This window comes from Dermochelys coriacea, chromosome 6 (assembly GCF_009764565.3).
Source record: "Dermochelys coriacea isolate rDerCor1 chromosome 6, rDerCor1.pri.v4, whole genome shotgun sequence".
Classification (NCBI taxonomy): domain Eukaryota; kingdom Metazoa; phylum Chordata; order Testudines; family Dermochelyidae; genus Dermochelys; species Dermochelys coriacea.
Window position 1 is genome coordinate 29,199,201 of NC_050073.1, and position 17,339 is coordinate 29,216,539.

Sequence of the window (17,339 nt, forward strand, 5' to 3'; positions counted from 1 at the left end):
CATATAAAGGCCACTCTGTAAGAGTTTTCTCAGAATTAAACCCTCCACAAATCCATTGCCACTCATTTAGGACTGACAATTCCAAGAATGGAATGAAACAGACAAGAACATCCCACCTAACAGGCATGTTTACTCTGTCTGAAACCTTCAGATGCAAATGCATCCCCTATTGATGTGCTTTGAGGTTAAAACACTTGCACAACAAGGACACTGATAGAATGATAATGGTTGTATTACAAGAGCTAAGAAGATAATGAAATTATGCTTCATTAAAGATCTGGAGTAAGGCGTTTATGCCAGATTGACACAGATGACCTTCAGCAGGTATGGAGCAGTCATGAAGGCTCCCCTAGTGGATCCAGATTTCCTAGTAGGAGAAATCCAGTGGTCTTCAAAACTGTAATAAAAAAAGGTAATGTACCAGGTTCACAACCAGTCAGTGCACTTTGATGGTAGAGCTCAAGCCAGTATCAAAGGCTTCTTGCTTTTCTTTTATTTTTCCAAAAGCATTGTATTAGGAGGGAGAAGAATCCTGTTATTCACAAATCACTCTATATTTATTTTAATATCACGTGCAATACATTTCCCCAGATTTTACCTATTTTGGGACTTTCTGTGAAAGCGTGACTCTTTCTTCTGTCTTCTGGTCACGGGGGGAGCAGGGGTGGATGGGAGAGGGGGAGGAGCAGCAGGTGTAGGAGAAGGAGGTAGACCATTGCTTGGTTTACTTTTGTGATTCTTATCAGCTTCATATTCAAAGGTGCGTTTGGGTTTGGGGACAGGGTTCACTGCTGTGTTAGCTGGGCTCTCAGGGAGCAGCTTAGGGCTACCAGAATCTGTAGTAGCCCCTTGTTTCGTTTTATTACTTTTTTCAGTCTCAGTAGGTGTTTCAGGATCCCTCCCAATACTAACAGTCCCTCCTTTGCTATCGCTCACGTTCTCACTCAAACCTTCCACAGTACCCAGTGTCATGGACTTTTTCCTCCCTCTGTCAACACTATAGCAGCTACTTGGCAACTGAGGGAGACCCCTGCCAGGCTGTTCTTTTAATGCCTGTTCAATCTTCTGTATTCTGTTTAGCACTGCAGAAGTCTCTTTTCTGGCATGCCCTTTGAAGAAAGCATTGGAAGGAGCCTCGCTCCTGCTTGGTCTCTTTTCCAGCCTATGGCAGGAATCTCTGTCCGGGAGCTCCTCCTCCTCTGTTTCTGGGTAGGAGCACTCGGAAAATGTTCTGCTCATTCTCCGGAATCCTTTAAAATCAAAAGTCTTCTCACTGCAAGGAGAGGGCAATATGCTAGGGCAGCCCTCACTGCCAGATCTGTCCCCGAGGTCCCTCTTGTCCATGCGTGTGCTCATCCTGGGAGAAAGCTGCTTGCGGCACTCCCATTCTGTAATCTTCTGCCTGATATCCAGTGCCTGGGAGTGGATGCTTGCCCTGCTGAGAGAGATGTTCCGTAAATTGGCTGCAGTTCCCAAGGTGAGAGTGCTCCGGGTGAGCTGACGGCTCCCTATTCCATCCGCATCCTGAGTCTCCTTGAGGGTCTCTTTTTGGTCCTCAGCCTTGCAAACAGATAGCCTTTTATCCAAGGAGCCAACGCTCACAGCTTTGAGAGAGTGGTTTGTAGAGTCCGTGTCTGAATGGAGCCCGGAGGTGCCTCTCAGCGCAGACCCCCGGCTGCTCCAGTCTTTGAGGAGCAGCCTGGAATTGGAAACTTTGGTGAACCTGGTGGACTGGCAGGACTCCTCACTGTCACTGAGCGGATAGGCTGGGCTTCTGGGTGGGGACAAAAGAGGAGGCGGAGAGACTGACTGACACCTGGAAACAAAAAGAAAATAAAAATCAGCTCCCTTGAAAACTAAAGTTAATAGCTAATCTCTTATCTACAAGTAAACAGGACTACGTATGCAAATCACAAAACAGCAAATATCCTCCTCAGAGGGCAACTAAATGCTGTCCAACTGCAAAATTACAGGGAGTAGCAATTTGCAAAGAACTGGCATTTCCAAAACCAACTTTCCTCCCTTTTGCCCAGGATTTACTGAGGCTTGCTCCATCTGAGTATAGCTGTCAGCCTCATATCAAGCCATTGCCTTGAAAGCATCTACCACAGAGACAATGGGGCAGATCCTCAGCTGCTATAAACCAACATAGATCCATTGGCTTCTGAGAGATTGAGGCCTCTTGGCAGAAAGACAATACTACATCGAAGAAGACTCACACTGAAGCAAGAATCAGGGAAGCTTACATAAGGAAAATAGCTTAGATCTTGGAAACAGTGAGCCAATCAATTAAAAATATGTAGGTTTTTATCTCATGACATCCACGGTATAATAACATTACAATATTTTTAAGCAAGTACAAATTTATATAGAAAATCAAATTAAAATGGCAAAGGAAAGACCTGTTTTGTCTTTGGACTGATAAAGGCCAGCAATGAAATTTAGGCATCTTTATCAGGAAGAACAAATAATTCCTTATCAAAAAAAAGTATTACTGTCTGGAAAAAGAAAAAAAAAACGTTAATTCTAAAAAGTATAAAATATCCAAAAAGCTCTCAGCAATTCTTTTTATAAATGATCAGGACCTTTAAAGACACATTTTTGCCACAGTTTGCAGAATGCACCATTGTTACTATCCAGTTATATTTTATCAAACTTTTGCAAACTGTTACAAAGAGCTTCAAAAACGAACAGTAAGACACTCACAAATCAGTAATATAGCAGCAATGTGAAAATTAAACCAAAACCATGTCAAAAACAGGGTTGTAAGTCTCCTGTCACAAAATGCACACATAAAATATAGCACCAAATTAATCACAACTCCTTCAACAGTCAGTCTTAGAAACCCTTTCAGTTCTAAACAGTAATTAAAGGGAAGGGAAAAAACATATCTCCTTACATATGAAGCTGATTTTCTATTGTAAGGAGAAAGTGGACAGTTTTAATTTAACCCACTCTTTATACGTAAAATCCAAATGGAAGATCTACTTAGATAAATGCAAAGAACCATGTGAGCCATACAACTCAAATATTACCAGTGCAGAAATAGTTTGAAAGATCCCTGCTTCTCAGTCATGATGGGCAGCCCATACTTACAATGTGGATCCTGATCAAGTCCTACACACTGGTCAGAATATCCAGAGTACTGAAACAATCACTGCACAGCACTACAGAGCTTAGCTTGAGACATGAGAGTCTTATTCCTTCAGAAACATTCCAGTGAATCAGAACAACAACAACAAGAAGTTGTTAGTTCTCATCCCAGTTTCCCAGAGTTAATGCTGCCTTGCAAGCAAAAACTCAGAAGGACAATAAAAGCTCAGGTTAGAGAACAACAACAAAGTATCACCAAAAGCAACTTAACTCTTTTTCAGTGTCCTGTGAGGGATCACATCTCTTTGGCACAGAAGTTGCAGACCTCTTTGACTAGATGAGTTTTATTTGCTTCTTCTGCATTTCAAAAAAATAAATATGTCCTCCAAGAGGAACTGCATGCTTTGCCCCATAGAGCAATGACAAATCATTCACCAGTTGCTGGTTAGGTGCCGTTGAGTTTTGTCTTCATGACAGTAATGGTAGTATCGGGGAATAAATGTGTAATTCTGAGCCCTAGAACAGAAAGTCAAATTCCCTGCTATTCTGTATAGCTTCAAAAACATGTTTCTTTGTAGACAAGAAATCCCAGACGATCAGGAGCAACCATGTGGTAGCAGGTTTAGTATTTTTCGCAGCTTGTCTCAAAGTTGAATTTATAATGGAATGTTCCACAGAATCCTCCTTACCCAGCAGCCCTCTCAACCACTGTAGGTCCTGAAGACATTTCCTGAATCTGTCTTCTCAGGCTTCCGAAGGACATGCATGGTTCTGAATCTTGATTTTCCCCCCTCTTCAATTTTAAACTACCAAATCATGTTATTCATTTCATCCTTAATGCTGACTCATCTTGTTGGGGTTTGGAATGATGTTCTCCAGAAGGGCATTTCCGCTGCTGCAGGGGCACTCTGCCATTTGTCTGAACGTAACAAGAACATCCTGGACCAAATGGAGCCATTTATGCCTAACGTCCACAGTCTGTGTCACTGCTGCTTTAAGATGTGTGTTAGTCAGATCCCCAATTGGGATTCAAAATGTCCATCTGGAATCTTTTGCATCCGATGAAGTGAGCTGTAGCTCACGAAAGCTTATGCTCTAATAAATTTGTTAGTCTCTAAGGTGCCACAAGTACTCCTTTTCTTTTCATCTGGAATCTGTGACCCACAGAGGGCACGTTAAGATTTTCTCCCCTCCTCAAGATTATCCTTCTTCTCTAGGGTGGGAACACTGAGTTACAAATCAAGGGGAGACTTTTCAGTTAAATGAAAGCATTAAACTCAAATGATAAATTAAACTCACAATAGCAGGAATAAAGTGCAGAATAATTGGGGTCAGATTACCAGTTAGATATTGGAGCTAGTGAGATTATCTTGATAATCCTTTGCCTGTCTTTGACTTTTCTGTTTAATGGAAAATATTTTAATGATTGCCTTCACTGTGTTGTTTTTGAAAGGATTTTCATGTAATCCTGCCTCCCCCTTGCTGCATTAAATAGAAGATAATAATCTTCATAATCAGGAAAACTATTGAACATTTGTAATGTGGATGTGCCTAGAGGTCAACCAAACTGGAGTTCCTTTGGGCTAGGTGCTATATAAACATCTAATAAATGGCAACCCTAGCCAGAGTTTCCAGTCTTATAGAGAAAATGCTCAAATCAAACAGCATATATATTCTTTGAATCAATTTTAGGAAGTTGTTACTAACAGTACATTGGGTTTTCTTTTATGAGATAGTTTAGTTCTTTTATGAGATAGTTTAGCCTCCCATTTCAGTGGTTTTCACTTGTTATAGTCCATATGAAAATAATAAAGTGTTTCATTTAACATTTTCACCGCCATAAATAAGAATACTTCTGAAGTAGGTAAATTGCATTAGCTCCATTTTATAGATGGAAAAAGTGAGGCAGAGATCCTAAAGCTGCAAGCAGAGAATGCCAGGATTACAATTTTGAGTTCCTGGTTCCCAGCCCTATGTGCAAATTACTAGTCCACAGTTCTCCAAATGGCTGGCACTGACTGTATCATAGTGCCTTGATATATAGTGCTTGATATTAGTGTTTGTATATGCTAACGTATTTGTTTATTGGGACAGTAGGGTTGGTTTTTTTGTTCACGTTAATGCATTTGTAATCTTTATTTTATTTATTAAAAAGATACAGGATAAAAACAAATGTACAAAGAACAAAATAATAAAGAGAACAGGTAACAACTGAAGGAGGTTTATTGCTCTCATGAGCTTCTGTGGAGTGCTGCCCTCTGACTGCAATAGCTAACCCAAAACTGCTTTAAAACATTCTAAGACAGTGGTTTTCAACCTTTTTTCATTTGCGGATCCCTAACAAATTTTGAATGGAGGTGCAGACCCTTTTGGAAATTCAACCTGTGGTCCACAGAGCCCTACCATAAAAGTCTTAGACCATTAGGGGGACTGCGGGCCAAATCTGAACTGCCAGATGCTTTGGAACGGACCCCAAAATCTTTTTATTTACTTATTATCATTATTGTATTTTTGTAAATTATTTTCTCTGGAGTGAGGACCTTGACTATGCCTTGAAAAAAAATCTGGACCTTGACAAAAAATAATTGACTACCACTGTCTTAGACTGAAAACGGACTGAACAGAATTCAACTATAAATGTCTCACATGCTTGGCCCATCATGGATGCAGTGTCAGAAGAGCACTAAACTGTGGGCTTTCGGGTGTTGACCTGTAAGTAGGAGTATTCACATACTTTTGATTGATCAGAAAAATGGAATGCCTTTTCTGGGATCTGAAACTTTGTTTCCATTCACAGACCCCTTATACATCATCTGCAGACCTACAGGGGTCTGCGGATCACAGGTTGAAAACCACTGCTTTAACATTTTGTTCTGAATTGAACACTACTGCTGTTTTCATTCATAAAATTTCAGTGTTACTGTTAGGAATGTTCCCTAATCAGTTTATAGTCTCAGGAACATCTTTTGAGTTGTTTTACTTTTGTGAAGAGGTTTATTCAATCGGCAGGGAGAAACTGCATGATTCCGCATGCATTGCAAAGTTTTTCTCCAAAAACTATATTAATACACAAACAAAGGTACTAGGGTTTTTTTTCCATAGCAAAATTATTGTTTAAATTATCTGCTGTTAGGGCTTCATCTTGCACCATTGAGTTCAATGGCAAAACTCCCATTAACTTTAACAGTCAAGACCAGGCCTTTAGAATAAAAGTCATTTTTGTAATGCATATGGCTAGGCATTTGTAATATTACAAAACAATCCTGGCACTGTTAACACACTTCTTGGCTGAAGAACACACAAAAGAATGGCAGATTCTCAAGCCTTTCCCAAAGCGGGCCAAAGGTGGGGAAAGCAGAGATGAGTTGAAGAATGGCTGACCGAAAATACAAAGCTATAGGGAGAACCAGGTAGTATAATACTTTACACACAAAGCCCAATCACAGTCTTATTTCCATCACGGTAAATCAGGAATAACTCTGTGGAAATCAATGAGTTACACTAGTGTGGAGTTAGTGTGGTGGCAGTGAGTGGAGAATCAAGCCCAATATATGTAACTGAGGGCAGAATTTGGCACATAAGGTATTGTATAGCGTGAATCAGCCAGGGGGCTGATTTACACATCGGTATATAGCTAAAATTGCAATTTAAAAAAAGTAGGGCCAGCTCTCAGATGATGTAAATCAGCACATCTCCATTGACTTCAGTGGAACTTTATTGTTTTACACAATCTTAGGATTTGGCCCTGTAACTCCACCAGTGAGATAAAAGCCTCCTTATTTTCCCAGATTACAGATGAGATCCTAATAGTAAAATGTGACCAAAGCCTCTGAGCTACTGTCTTGTTATTGAAAAACCTCTTCTAAAGTACACATATCATAGGATGCACGGCCCACAAACAGATTTCCCTATACTTACTATGACTGAACAGTACCTTACTCTCCAAGTCATCCTCTTAAAATTAGTAGTACTACTCAACATGAATAAAAGGCAGAATTCTGCCCATTGGGATTCAGGCATTCTAACAAGGACTCAACGATGTGATTTACTAAGACCACTGGAATCAAGGAACAGTACAATTATACTCCCAAAATTTAATTGCACAGAATAAATGCTCTTCCCCAAAAAACCCACTTCCATGGGAGGATAGATAGATATTACTGTAAAAAGACATAATTAAATAACTTTATTATAATCTTTGTTTCAAGCCAAAATATTTTTATTGAAGTTTTCTATATACAGAATGATATATACGTCTTAGAAGATGTATCATTACACATTCCCTCAAAATAATAAGTATAAACAGCATAACTCAAAATTATGGAATCAAATTTGAATTTCTTAAAGGTTCACTTGAACAGAATCATAGGAGAATATTTCTTTCCTGCTCAGGAATTCTGCTCATTGTTCTGGAAATAATAGTATTTCACAGAGCAAATTGGTATGAGTTGCCATTTTCTTCCATCTGAAAATCTTCTGCCTTAGCTGAGAAGCATTTAAACCACTAACAAGCAACTGAGAAAAGCCTAAACCTTACTTAGAAAACTACAGTGTAAATTTCAAAGCAATTTTTTTACCAAGGTATGGAATAAAACATATAGATGCCTGGCATACACAGAAAGACTTGTTAAAGATGATGATGAAATTAGATGCCCCACCTTTATTCCATTGTATTCATGCTGCATAGTGAAGGAACCAGTAAGAGTCTGATCTCTTGCTTCGGCTCTGATCCTGCAACTTTTTACATACCTCCTTACCTTTATTAGCATGAGCCACCATGGACTGTGAGTATTCATGGTGGCAAAGTTAAGCACCTGCGTCAATATTTGTAGGATCGGGGTGCATGGATACTATTGAAAGCATTTTGCCAAAGAAAGCACTTTAACTTATGCTTGCCACACACAAAAAACGATAGAAAATTACTTTTTAAGCAAACCAAGAACATCAGGTTATAATATTCCTATTCAGCACAGAATAAGGGTGTTCGCTACATTATCAATCTGATGTGTTAAATCAGTACTATGGGCCTGATCTTTGGTTTAGCCAAGCTGTGCTTGGAACACAGTTTCTTCTGCTTCCAGACCACCCCAGAACATCTCCTACACTGCGGGTTGGCTGTGGCTGATTCAGGGCCTGATGCACTGGCTTTACAAGGCCTCGTTGCCTTTTTAGGTTCTGCAGTGCAAAGAAGCCAGTGTGGTGGCCAAGGAGCTGCCCCTATGTTTTATTAGGATGATACATTATGGCAGGTAACAATAATAATTTGCTCTTAGGTAGCAGTTTTCATCCAAGGATCTACAAGTGCTTTATAAACATTAAATAAGTATTATTATTAAGCTACATTCTACACTCGTGAATAAATTCAGCCACAGAGAGGTTAAGTGACTTGTCCTGAATGCAAGGTGAGTCAGTGGCAAAGCTGGGACTAAAACTCAGCATTCCTAATCCCCAGCACCCTGGTCTGACCACAGGACTAAGCAGTACCAACTTCAAGGCATTACTGTAGCTTCCCTGAAGTTTCATAAATTACTCCAGAGATTAAATTCTATGGAAGAGGGTGAGCCCCAACATGTCAGGAAAAGCTGTTTGACATACCTTTATCTTTCCAGAATGTGAGATAGTTTCTAGATCTTACTAATGCAGGAAATGTCCCTTTTCAACATGTACACCACCTGGGCAAGGTGATGTATGCTGATGTAACTCAGCATAGCTCCACTGAAGTAATTGAAGCTACACTGATTTACACCCACTGAGGATATATACACCTCATAAATATTATGGATATTTATCAGATAAAATGTCCAGGTAATTAATTAACAGTTTTAAAACAGTCTCATGATATTCCCTGTTTAATCATTCAGTTTCATTGCCTGAAGCTGGGGGCTGCTGCTCTATATGAGGTTGTTTAAAAATGTGACTGTAATAAGTCAAAACACGTATTCGACATTAACATTCCATTACAGTGAAGGGGGAAAGTCCACACCTCTGTTGGCGCTACATTTCTCAGTCTCTCTGGCAGCAAGGCAAACAAGGCTGATGTGTACAGTTTTACAGGATGAAGAGGTATGCAACGAGGTTATCTCAACGAGCAGACAGGTGGAAAAAACCTAAACCTCTAGGTTTCTATTGTGTGTGTGGTTAGATAAGCTTATCTGTGGTCTGAGTCTTATCTATCTAATAAAGAAAAGGAGTACTTGTGGCACCTTACAGACTAACAAATTTATTAGAGCTTAAGCTTTCGTGAGCTACAGCTCACTTCATCGGATGCATTTGGTGGAAAAAACAGAGGGGAGATTGATATACACACACACAGAGAACATGAAACAATGGGTTTATCATACATACTGTAAGGAGAGGTTCAGAGTAGCAGCCGTGTTAGTCTGTATTCGCAAAAAGAAAAGGAGTACTTGTGGCACCTTAGTGCACCTTGGTGCATTTTCCACCAAATGCATCCGATGAAGTGAGCTGTAGCTCATGAAAGCTTATGCTCTAATAAATTTGTTAGTCTCTAAGGTGCCACAAGTACTCCTTTTCGCTGGAGTCTGTTTTTGAAGCTTTTTTGTTGAAGGATAGGCACTCTTAGGTCTGTAATCGAGTGACCAGAGAGATTGAAGTGTTCTCCAACTGGTTTTTAAATGTTATGATTCTTGGCGTCTGATTTGTGTCCATTCATTCTTTTACGTAGAGACTGTCCAGTTTGACCAATGTCCATGGCAGAGGGGCATTGCTGGCACATGATGGCATATATCACATTGGTAGATGCGCAGGTGAATGAGCCTCTGATAGTGTGGATGATGTGATTAGGCCCTATGATGCTGTCCCCTGAATAGATATGTGGACAGAGTTGGCAACGGGCTTTGTTGCAAGGATAGGTTCCTGGGTTAGTGGTTCTGTTGTGTGGTGTGTGGTTGCTGGTGAGTATTTGCTTCAGATTGGGGGGCTGTCTGTAAGCAAGGACTGGCCTGTCTCCCAAGATCTGTGAGAGTGATGGGTCTTCCTTCAGGATAGGTTGTAGATCCTTGATGATGCGGTTGGAGAGGTTTTAGTTGGGGGCTGAAGGTGATGGCTAGTGGCTTTCTGTTATTTTCTTTGTTGGGCCTGTCCTGTAGTAGGTGATTTCTGGGTACTCTTCTGGCTCTGTCAATCTGTTTCTTCACTTCAGCAGGTGGGTATTGTAGTTGTAGGAATTCATGATAGAGATCTTGTAGGTGTTTGTCTCTGTCTGAGGGGTTGGAGCAAATGCAGTTATATCGTAGACTTTGGCTGTAGACAATGGATTGTGTGGTATGATCTGGATGAAAGCTAGAGGCATGTAGGTAGGAATAGCGGTCAGTAGGTTTCCGATATAGGGTGGTGTTTATGTGACCATCGCTTATTAGCACCGTAGTGTCCAGGAAGTGGATCTCTTGTGTGGACTGGTCCAGGCTGAGGTTGATGGTGGGATGGAAATTGTTGAAATCATGGTGGAATTCCTCAAGAGCTTCTTTTCCATGGGTCCAGATGATGAAGATGTCATCAATGTAGCGCAAGTAGAGTAGGGGCATTAGGGGACGAGAGCTGAGGAAGCGTTGTTCTAAGTCAGCCATAAAAATGTTGGCATACTGTGGGACCATGCGGGTACCCATCGCAGTGCCGCTGATTTGAAGGTATACATTATCCCCAAATGTGAAATAGTTATGGGTGAGGACAAAGTCACAAAGTTCAGCCACCAGGTTAGCCGTGACATTATCGGGGATACTGTTCCTGATGGCTTGTAGTCCATCTTTGTGTGGAATGTTGGTGTAGAGGGCTTCTACATCCATAGTGGCTAGGATGGTGTTTTTAGGAAGATCACCAATGGACTGTAGTCTCCTCAGGAACTCAGTGGTGTCTCGAAGATAGCTGGGAGTGCTGGTAACGAAGGGCCTGAGGAGGGAGTCTACATAGCCAGACAATCCTGCTGTCAGGGTGCCAATGCCTGAGATGATGGGGCGTCCAGGATTTCCAGGTTTATGGATCTTGGGTAGCAGATAGAACCCAGGTCGGGGTTCTAGGGGTGTGTCTGTGCGGATTTGTTCTTGTGCTTTTTCAGGGAGTTTCTTGAGCAAATGGTGTAGTTTCTTTTGGTAACTCTCAGTGGGATCAGAGGGTAATGGCTTGTAGAAAGTGGTGTTGGAGAGCTGCCTAGTAGCCTCTTGTTCATACTCCAACCTATTCATGATGACGACAGCACCTCCTTTGTCAGCCTTTTTGATTATGATGTCAGAGTTGTTTCTGAGGCTGTGGATGGCATTGTGTTCTGCATGGCTGAGGTTATGGGGTAAGCGATGCTGCTTTTCCACAATTTCAGCTCGTGCACGTCGGCGGAAGCACTCTATGTAGAAGTCCAGGCTGCTGTTTCGACCTTCAGGAGGAGTCCACCCAGAATCCTTTTTGTAGTGTTGGTAGGAAGGTCTCTGTGGGTTAATATGTTGGTCAGAAGTGTGTTGGAAATATTCCTTGAGTCGGAGACGTTGAAAATAGGATTCTAGGTCACCACAGAACTGTATAATGTTCGTGGGGGTGGAGGGGCAAAAGGAGAGGCCCCGAGATAGGACAGATTCTTCTGCTGGGCTAAGAGTATAGTTGGATAGATTAACAATATTGCTGGGTGGGTTACGGGAACCATTGTTGTGGCCCCTTGTGGCATGTAGTAGTTGTTCTCTGTGTGTGTGTGTATATCAATCTCCCCTCTGTTTTTTCCACCAAATGCATCCGATGAAGTGAGCTGTAGCTCACGAAAGCTTATGCTCTAATAAATTTGTTAGTCTCTAAGGTGCCACAAGTACTCCTTTTCTTTTTGCGAATACAGACTAACACGGCTGCTACTCTGAAACCTGTCATTATGCACAGCACTGAATTTAGCCACATAGAGTGGAAATCTGTCAACTTCATGAAAAAAACTCATACAGATACAGACAGACATCATCTTCCTCTCCAAATGCAAACAGATGGACATCATAGCAAAAGGACTGAAGGTAAAAAATCCATTACAATCTACAAACTCACAGACTATGCTGACAGCTTGTGCCACACACACTCAAAGAAACTGCGGAACCACCTGATCAACATCCTCTACAGCAAACAGGGAAAGATTAAGAATGAGCTCTCAAAACTGGATACTCTCATAAAGAACCAACCTTCCACACAAACTTCCTCGTGGCTGGACTTTACAAAAAGTAGACAAGCCATTTACAACACACACTTTGCTTCTCTACAAAAGAAAAAGGACACTTAGCTATCTAAACTACTACATGCCACAAGGGGCCACAACAGTGGTTCCCGTAACCCACCCAGCAATATTGGGTTATATCAATTTCTAACCCCAAAGACGGAGAGGCAGGGAATGCGTCCAGCTGAAACATGTTCCTTAGGCTACGTCTACACCTAAAATGTTACAGTGGCATATAGCTGCAGCTGCGCCAATGTAGCGCTGCAGTGGAGACTCTCATGGGAGGAGTTCTCCCATTGCTGTAGTTAATCCACCTCCCCAAGAGGCGGCACCCAGGTCACTGGAATTATTCTTCCATGGACTTGGCGCTGTCTACCCCAGGGGTTAGGCTGGCTTAACTATATCTCTCAAGGCCAATGAAAGTTTTCAGTGTAGATCAGCCCTTAATCCAGTTGAGTAGCACTTTAGTCCATGGGTAGCTCCTCTGATTTCAGTGTGATTACCTTAATAGGGGAACAGAGGGCAACTGACTCCCCAGAAGCCTTGAGATGTATGGGTGGCACTGGTTCAAAGGACATGTAAGTCATGAATTTTTACATGGGGTTGGAGAGTGAGCCCATCCTGCACTCACCCAGCAGTGGCAGCTTCTATCCCACAGGGCTGGGCCTCTGGCACATGGGATCACATGTCAGTTCACTCTTCAATCCCACCCACCCTGCCTTCCCTCATGAATAATTTTTGTTTGGAAGTATGGGGGGGGAGGGCTTAGTTTCAGATTTTGCCCCAGATCCCCAAAATCCTTTGCAGCCCTGCCCCCCACTGGTTACAAAATCTGATTCTGCCATGGGTTACCTATGATATAAGGTGCTAGTCAGCATGAATAAGGATGTCAGAATCTGACTCATTATGAGAAAATGTCAACTACTTCACAAGATTTTACATTGACAATCTACAGTGTATTAATCTGCCACTGGTGCCAATGTACCACATATATTATGATGTTCCACTGTTGTCAATGAATTACTGAATTTAAATGTTTTGATGTATCATTGATTTCCCTACAACTACTGTGGTATTTGACTGCACAGGCAGTAGAGAGGCTAAGCAGCAAAGCATTTAAACTTGCAGATTAAAACCTAGCACTGCAAGTATTGATAGCTAGAGAACTAAGAATTGTTAAAAAAGAAATACTAAGAAGTTACGTCAAAGCTCAGTGAGGTATCATGTTGCAGATATATTCTCCCTCTGCTATGGACATCATGGCTAGGAAATTGTCTAGCAAATGAACGGCTCCTGAAAAACAGTCTAGGGGTCAGTGCCAAACACATGCCAGTAAAAGCTTACAATACCAATCAACAATGTTATAAAAATAAGACAAAGAACACAAACAGGCGTTACCAGTGGTGAGTGCCATTATGCTACAAACTGCCTCCTTTCACAATAGTAAAAATAGGTCTCCTAAGCTTAGCTGCAAAGAAGAATTTGGGTGCCTGAAAGAGAGATATATTGCAACTGAAGCAATGACCCTATTGTAGAGGAATATTCATGCCAGTGAATTCTTTTCTCTCTCTAGCTCCACAAGAACTATGAGTGACTTCCCCCAGTGACTTCCCTCTGAAAAACTAAAAGCAGGCTTCTTTCAGCTAACTATCAAACACACCATACTCTAGTTGCTGACTTTGAGATGGGTTATGAGACAAATCCATTAGACAGAGAAGATCCATAACAAAATTTCAACATTTGCATCTCACACTGTTCTCCTTTTATCTCTACCACCTTTATGTCTCCCTGGGCAAGTTCCCTGCTGCCTTCATTCTATGGCAGTGATGTTGACTGCGAAGGGAACAAAATTCAGTCTAAGCCACTTCATCTTGAATCAGAGTAGCAGCTGTAGCCCATGAAAGCTTATGCTCTAATAGATTTGTTAATCTCTAAGATGCCACAAGTACTCCTGTTCTTTTCATCTTGAATGGTCTTTTGAAATACATGCTAACTACTTACGCTAAACAATGACCCAAACTCTATTTAGCTGTGACACTGAGTACATTTCCCAGCCCTGAAAAAGAGCTCTGTGTAAACTTGAAAGCTTGTCTCTCTCACCAACAGAAGTTGGTCCAATAAAAGATATTACCTCACCCACCTTGTCTCTAATATCCTGGGGCCAACACAGCAACAACAACACTGCATAGTCTAACCCCAGGTAGTCACATTGGGGCAGTTAGTCTTAGTGCCAAACATATAACCAGCAGTAATTTGTGTGCCTTGTAAGATCCCTGCTGGGCATTTGGGAAGCCCCAGCAGGAACCTACTTGTTGCACATATTTTGAATCTGTACAGATACCAGTGACTTTCTATATTTGAACCGACTGCTATATTCACAAACCTCTGTATACCATATCAAAGAAGATGGCTTGAATCTTCAATTACACTAAAACTCCTTACAATGGCTGTGTAAAGGGACATGAGGATGTGGGTAATTGTTCAGAAACCTCAGTGCAACTGAGAACCAGGCCTTGTATCTATTTGGTTTGACAACTAAACCTCCATATTACAATGTTCAGACATTCAGGCAGATAATATAGACTACTGCCATTCTATAAATATCTCAAATAGATGAATACGTACTACAGTTCATTAACTTAAATTTAACTAAGACAGTTTATTATGAGTATAGGATGTGAACTTTTCTCACCCAAAGGTGGGACTAGTGTCATAAGGTTATTTTCAACCTGTTTTGATTTGTTCATGAAGCAAAAAGGTAAAACTTGTCGTATCTTGCCATTTCTCTGAAATGGAAATGATGCAAGCAGCAAAACAATCTTCCTCCGCTGAAGGCCAGTTGTTGCTTTTGAGAGCTTAACAGGCATATATATCAGACTCCCTGACAACACTCCCTTTGGATAACTTCCTCTTCCAGGGCTGACTCTGACTTTGAGCCAAAAGGAAAAAAGAAATTCCAAAGTTAAAAGTACTTTTACATAATAAGATAGCTACTTAGAACAGAACAATTCATATGAACACACCTAGGAAAGACAGACTACACAGTATTGATGAAAAAAATCCAGGCAGTTATAGATGGAGAGGCAAAAAAGAGCTAACTGACTGGAGTGGGTGTGGGTTGCCATGCTTTAAAAAAAAAAAAAATCAAAGGCCATTTTCAGTGTGTGCTCCTGAAATCAAAACTCTCCTGAAAGTTTTGTTAATCTCCGCTGAAGTAAAAACCTAGACCTTATCATAACTATCAACAAAATAAACAGGCTGCTAACTAAGGCTTTGAAACAGCATAACCAGCTCATAAGCTAAATGGACTCTGCAGAATTCTACTTGGTATTGAAAGAAGTTCCAGCTGCTTCGATTAGAGCTGTGCATGTAAGGGCTCTGGGATCAAGCCCTGTTAAAACTCCTTGATGAATTCCTGTTGATACAAAGCTCTTCAGATACATTTGCTGAATCTTTATAATAATTTTTGTAGAGGAAAACCCATAAGAACTCAGCTGACTGCAATCATTCTGTGCCTTGATTCTCCTCTCACATCAGTGCATTTCAGGAGTTACTCCACTGAATGAACAGCATAGGAGAATTATCAGGCTCTACAATTGTAAAAATCTGCAAGCAGATGGGAGCTGGTGAATCAGATCCTGCGTGCTTTAATCAAGTTGACTTCCTAAAGTAAAGATCTAGGGTCTGACAATGTGCAATGACTATACAAGAAAAGTTTCAGAGTAGGAGCCGTGTTAGTCTGTATCCGTAAAAAGAAAAGGAGTACTTGTGGCACCTTAGAAACTAACAAACGTATTAGAGCATAAGCTTTCCTGAGCTACAGCTCACTTCATCCGATGCATTTAGTGGAAAATACAGTGGGGAGATTTATATACATAGAGAACATGAAACAATGGGTGTTACCATACACACTGTAACAAGAGTGATCAGATAAGGTGAGCTATTACCAGCAGGTGAGCAGGGGGTCGGGGGGGACGGACTCTTGTAGTGATAATCAAGGTGGGCTATTTCCAGCAGCTGACAAGAACATCTGGGGGGGGGAGGGAGGGAGAACAAACATGGGGAAATAGTTTTACTTTGTGTAATGACCCATCCACTCCCAGTCTTTATTCAAGCCTAAGTTAATTGTATCCAGTTGTAAATTAATTCCAAAAGTAAATCAAACTCAATACATAAAAGATGACAGATTTCTTACTATTTTGTGAATGGTAAATCATAAAGAAACAAACTCAGGAGCACTCCGTTCTGCTCTAGCTAGACATACTCTGAATACATTTTACCAAGTAATTTCTAAGGTGAAGAAATAGGGAATGGAGAATTCGGAAATTATGTGGAATTGCAGGGCCTATACTTTGTATAGTCTTTCTGATCAATGCAAGGTGAATTTCAAAACACTACTGAATCAGAATTTTTCATCCACTTTGCACAGGTGTAAATGACTAAACAAGGTACAGGACAACAGATAATCAGGCTCAGAATATTTTGGTGGACCAAACTGATGCTTTCCATCACAGTGTTTAGAAGATGAGCTCCCATAAGAAAAATCACAGCTATTTGAAATGTCAAAAACATAGTAATTCCCCATTTTCCCTAAAGAACAATGTGCTGACTAGTGTTTTTTCTACATAAATCTGTTATTCAACGTTAAAACACCACTTCCTAGTTGCTTTTTGTCCCTGCTCTTTTCCTTAAGGTTTATTCTGAATAATATTGGGTCATAGAATTTATTTTCTTACAGCTGTACCTCCACTTATCTTTAACGACACCGTTCTTGAAACTGCCTTGCATAAAGTACCTGAGTCACATCCTTCTTCTAGTTTCTTTGGTTTTTGTCTTTCTTTCCTACTAACTCTTAATTTTATAGGTGAGTTGAACACTGCAAATGGGTGAATGTTTTCTTTAAATGAGGCAGAACCCACAAGCTATCAACTTTTTTCTTAAGACTCATAGTTCTTTGGAAGTTGTTTGTGTAAGAAGCATGTCTAAAACAGGTTTGTTCAGAGCCCTACTGTGCACAGTTGCGCTCAGGTTTCATCTTTTCACACTATTGGCAACT

General features: G+C 40.9%; 1 protein-coding gene across 19 annotated transcripts in view; it reads right to left on the reverse strand.

Annotated features, from left to right (window-relative positions):
* The window catches only part of DENND2B (DENN domain containing 2B), a 304,550-nt gene that overhangs the window by 120,762 nt on the left and 166,449 nt on the right, over nucleotides 1-17,339 (reverse strand). For 12 of the 19 annotated variants that reach the window (XM_043515662.1, XM_043515653.1, XM_043515659.1 and 9 more), the window contains one exon: nucleotides 599-1,816. The exons of the other annotated variants lie outside the window; for them this stretch is intronic. In XM_043515662.1, coding sequence (XP_043371597.1) covers nucleotides 599-1,816 — 1,218 coding nt within the window. The remainder of the gene's footprint in view (nucleotides 1-598; nucleotides 1,817-17,339) is intronic. 19 annotated transcript variants of the gene reach the window in all.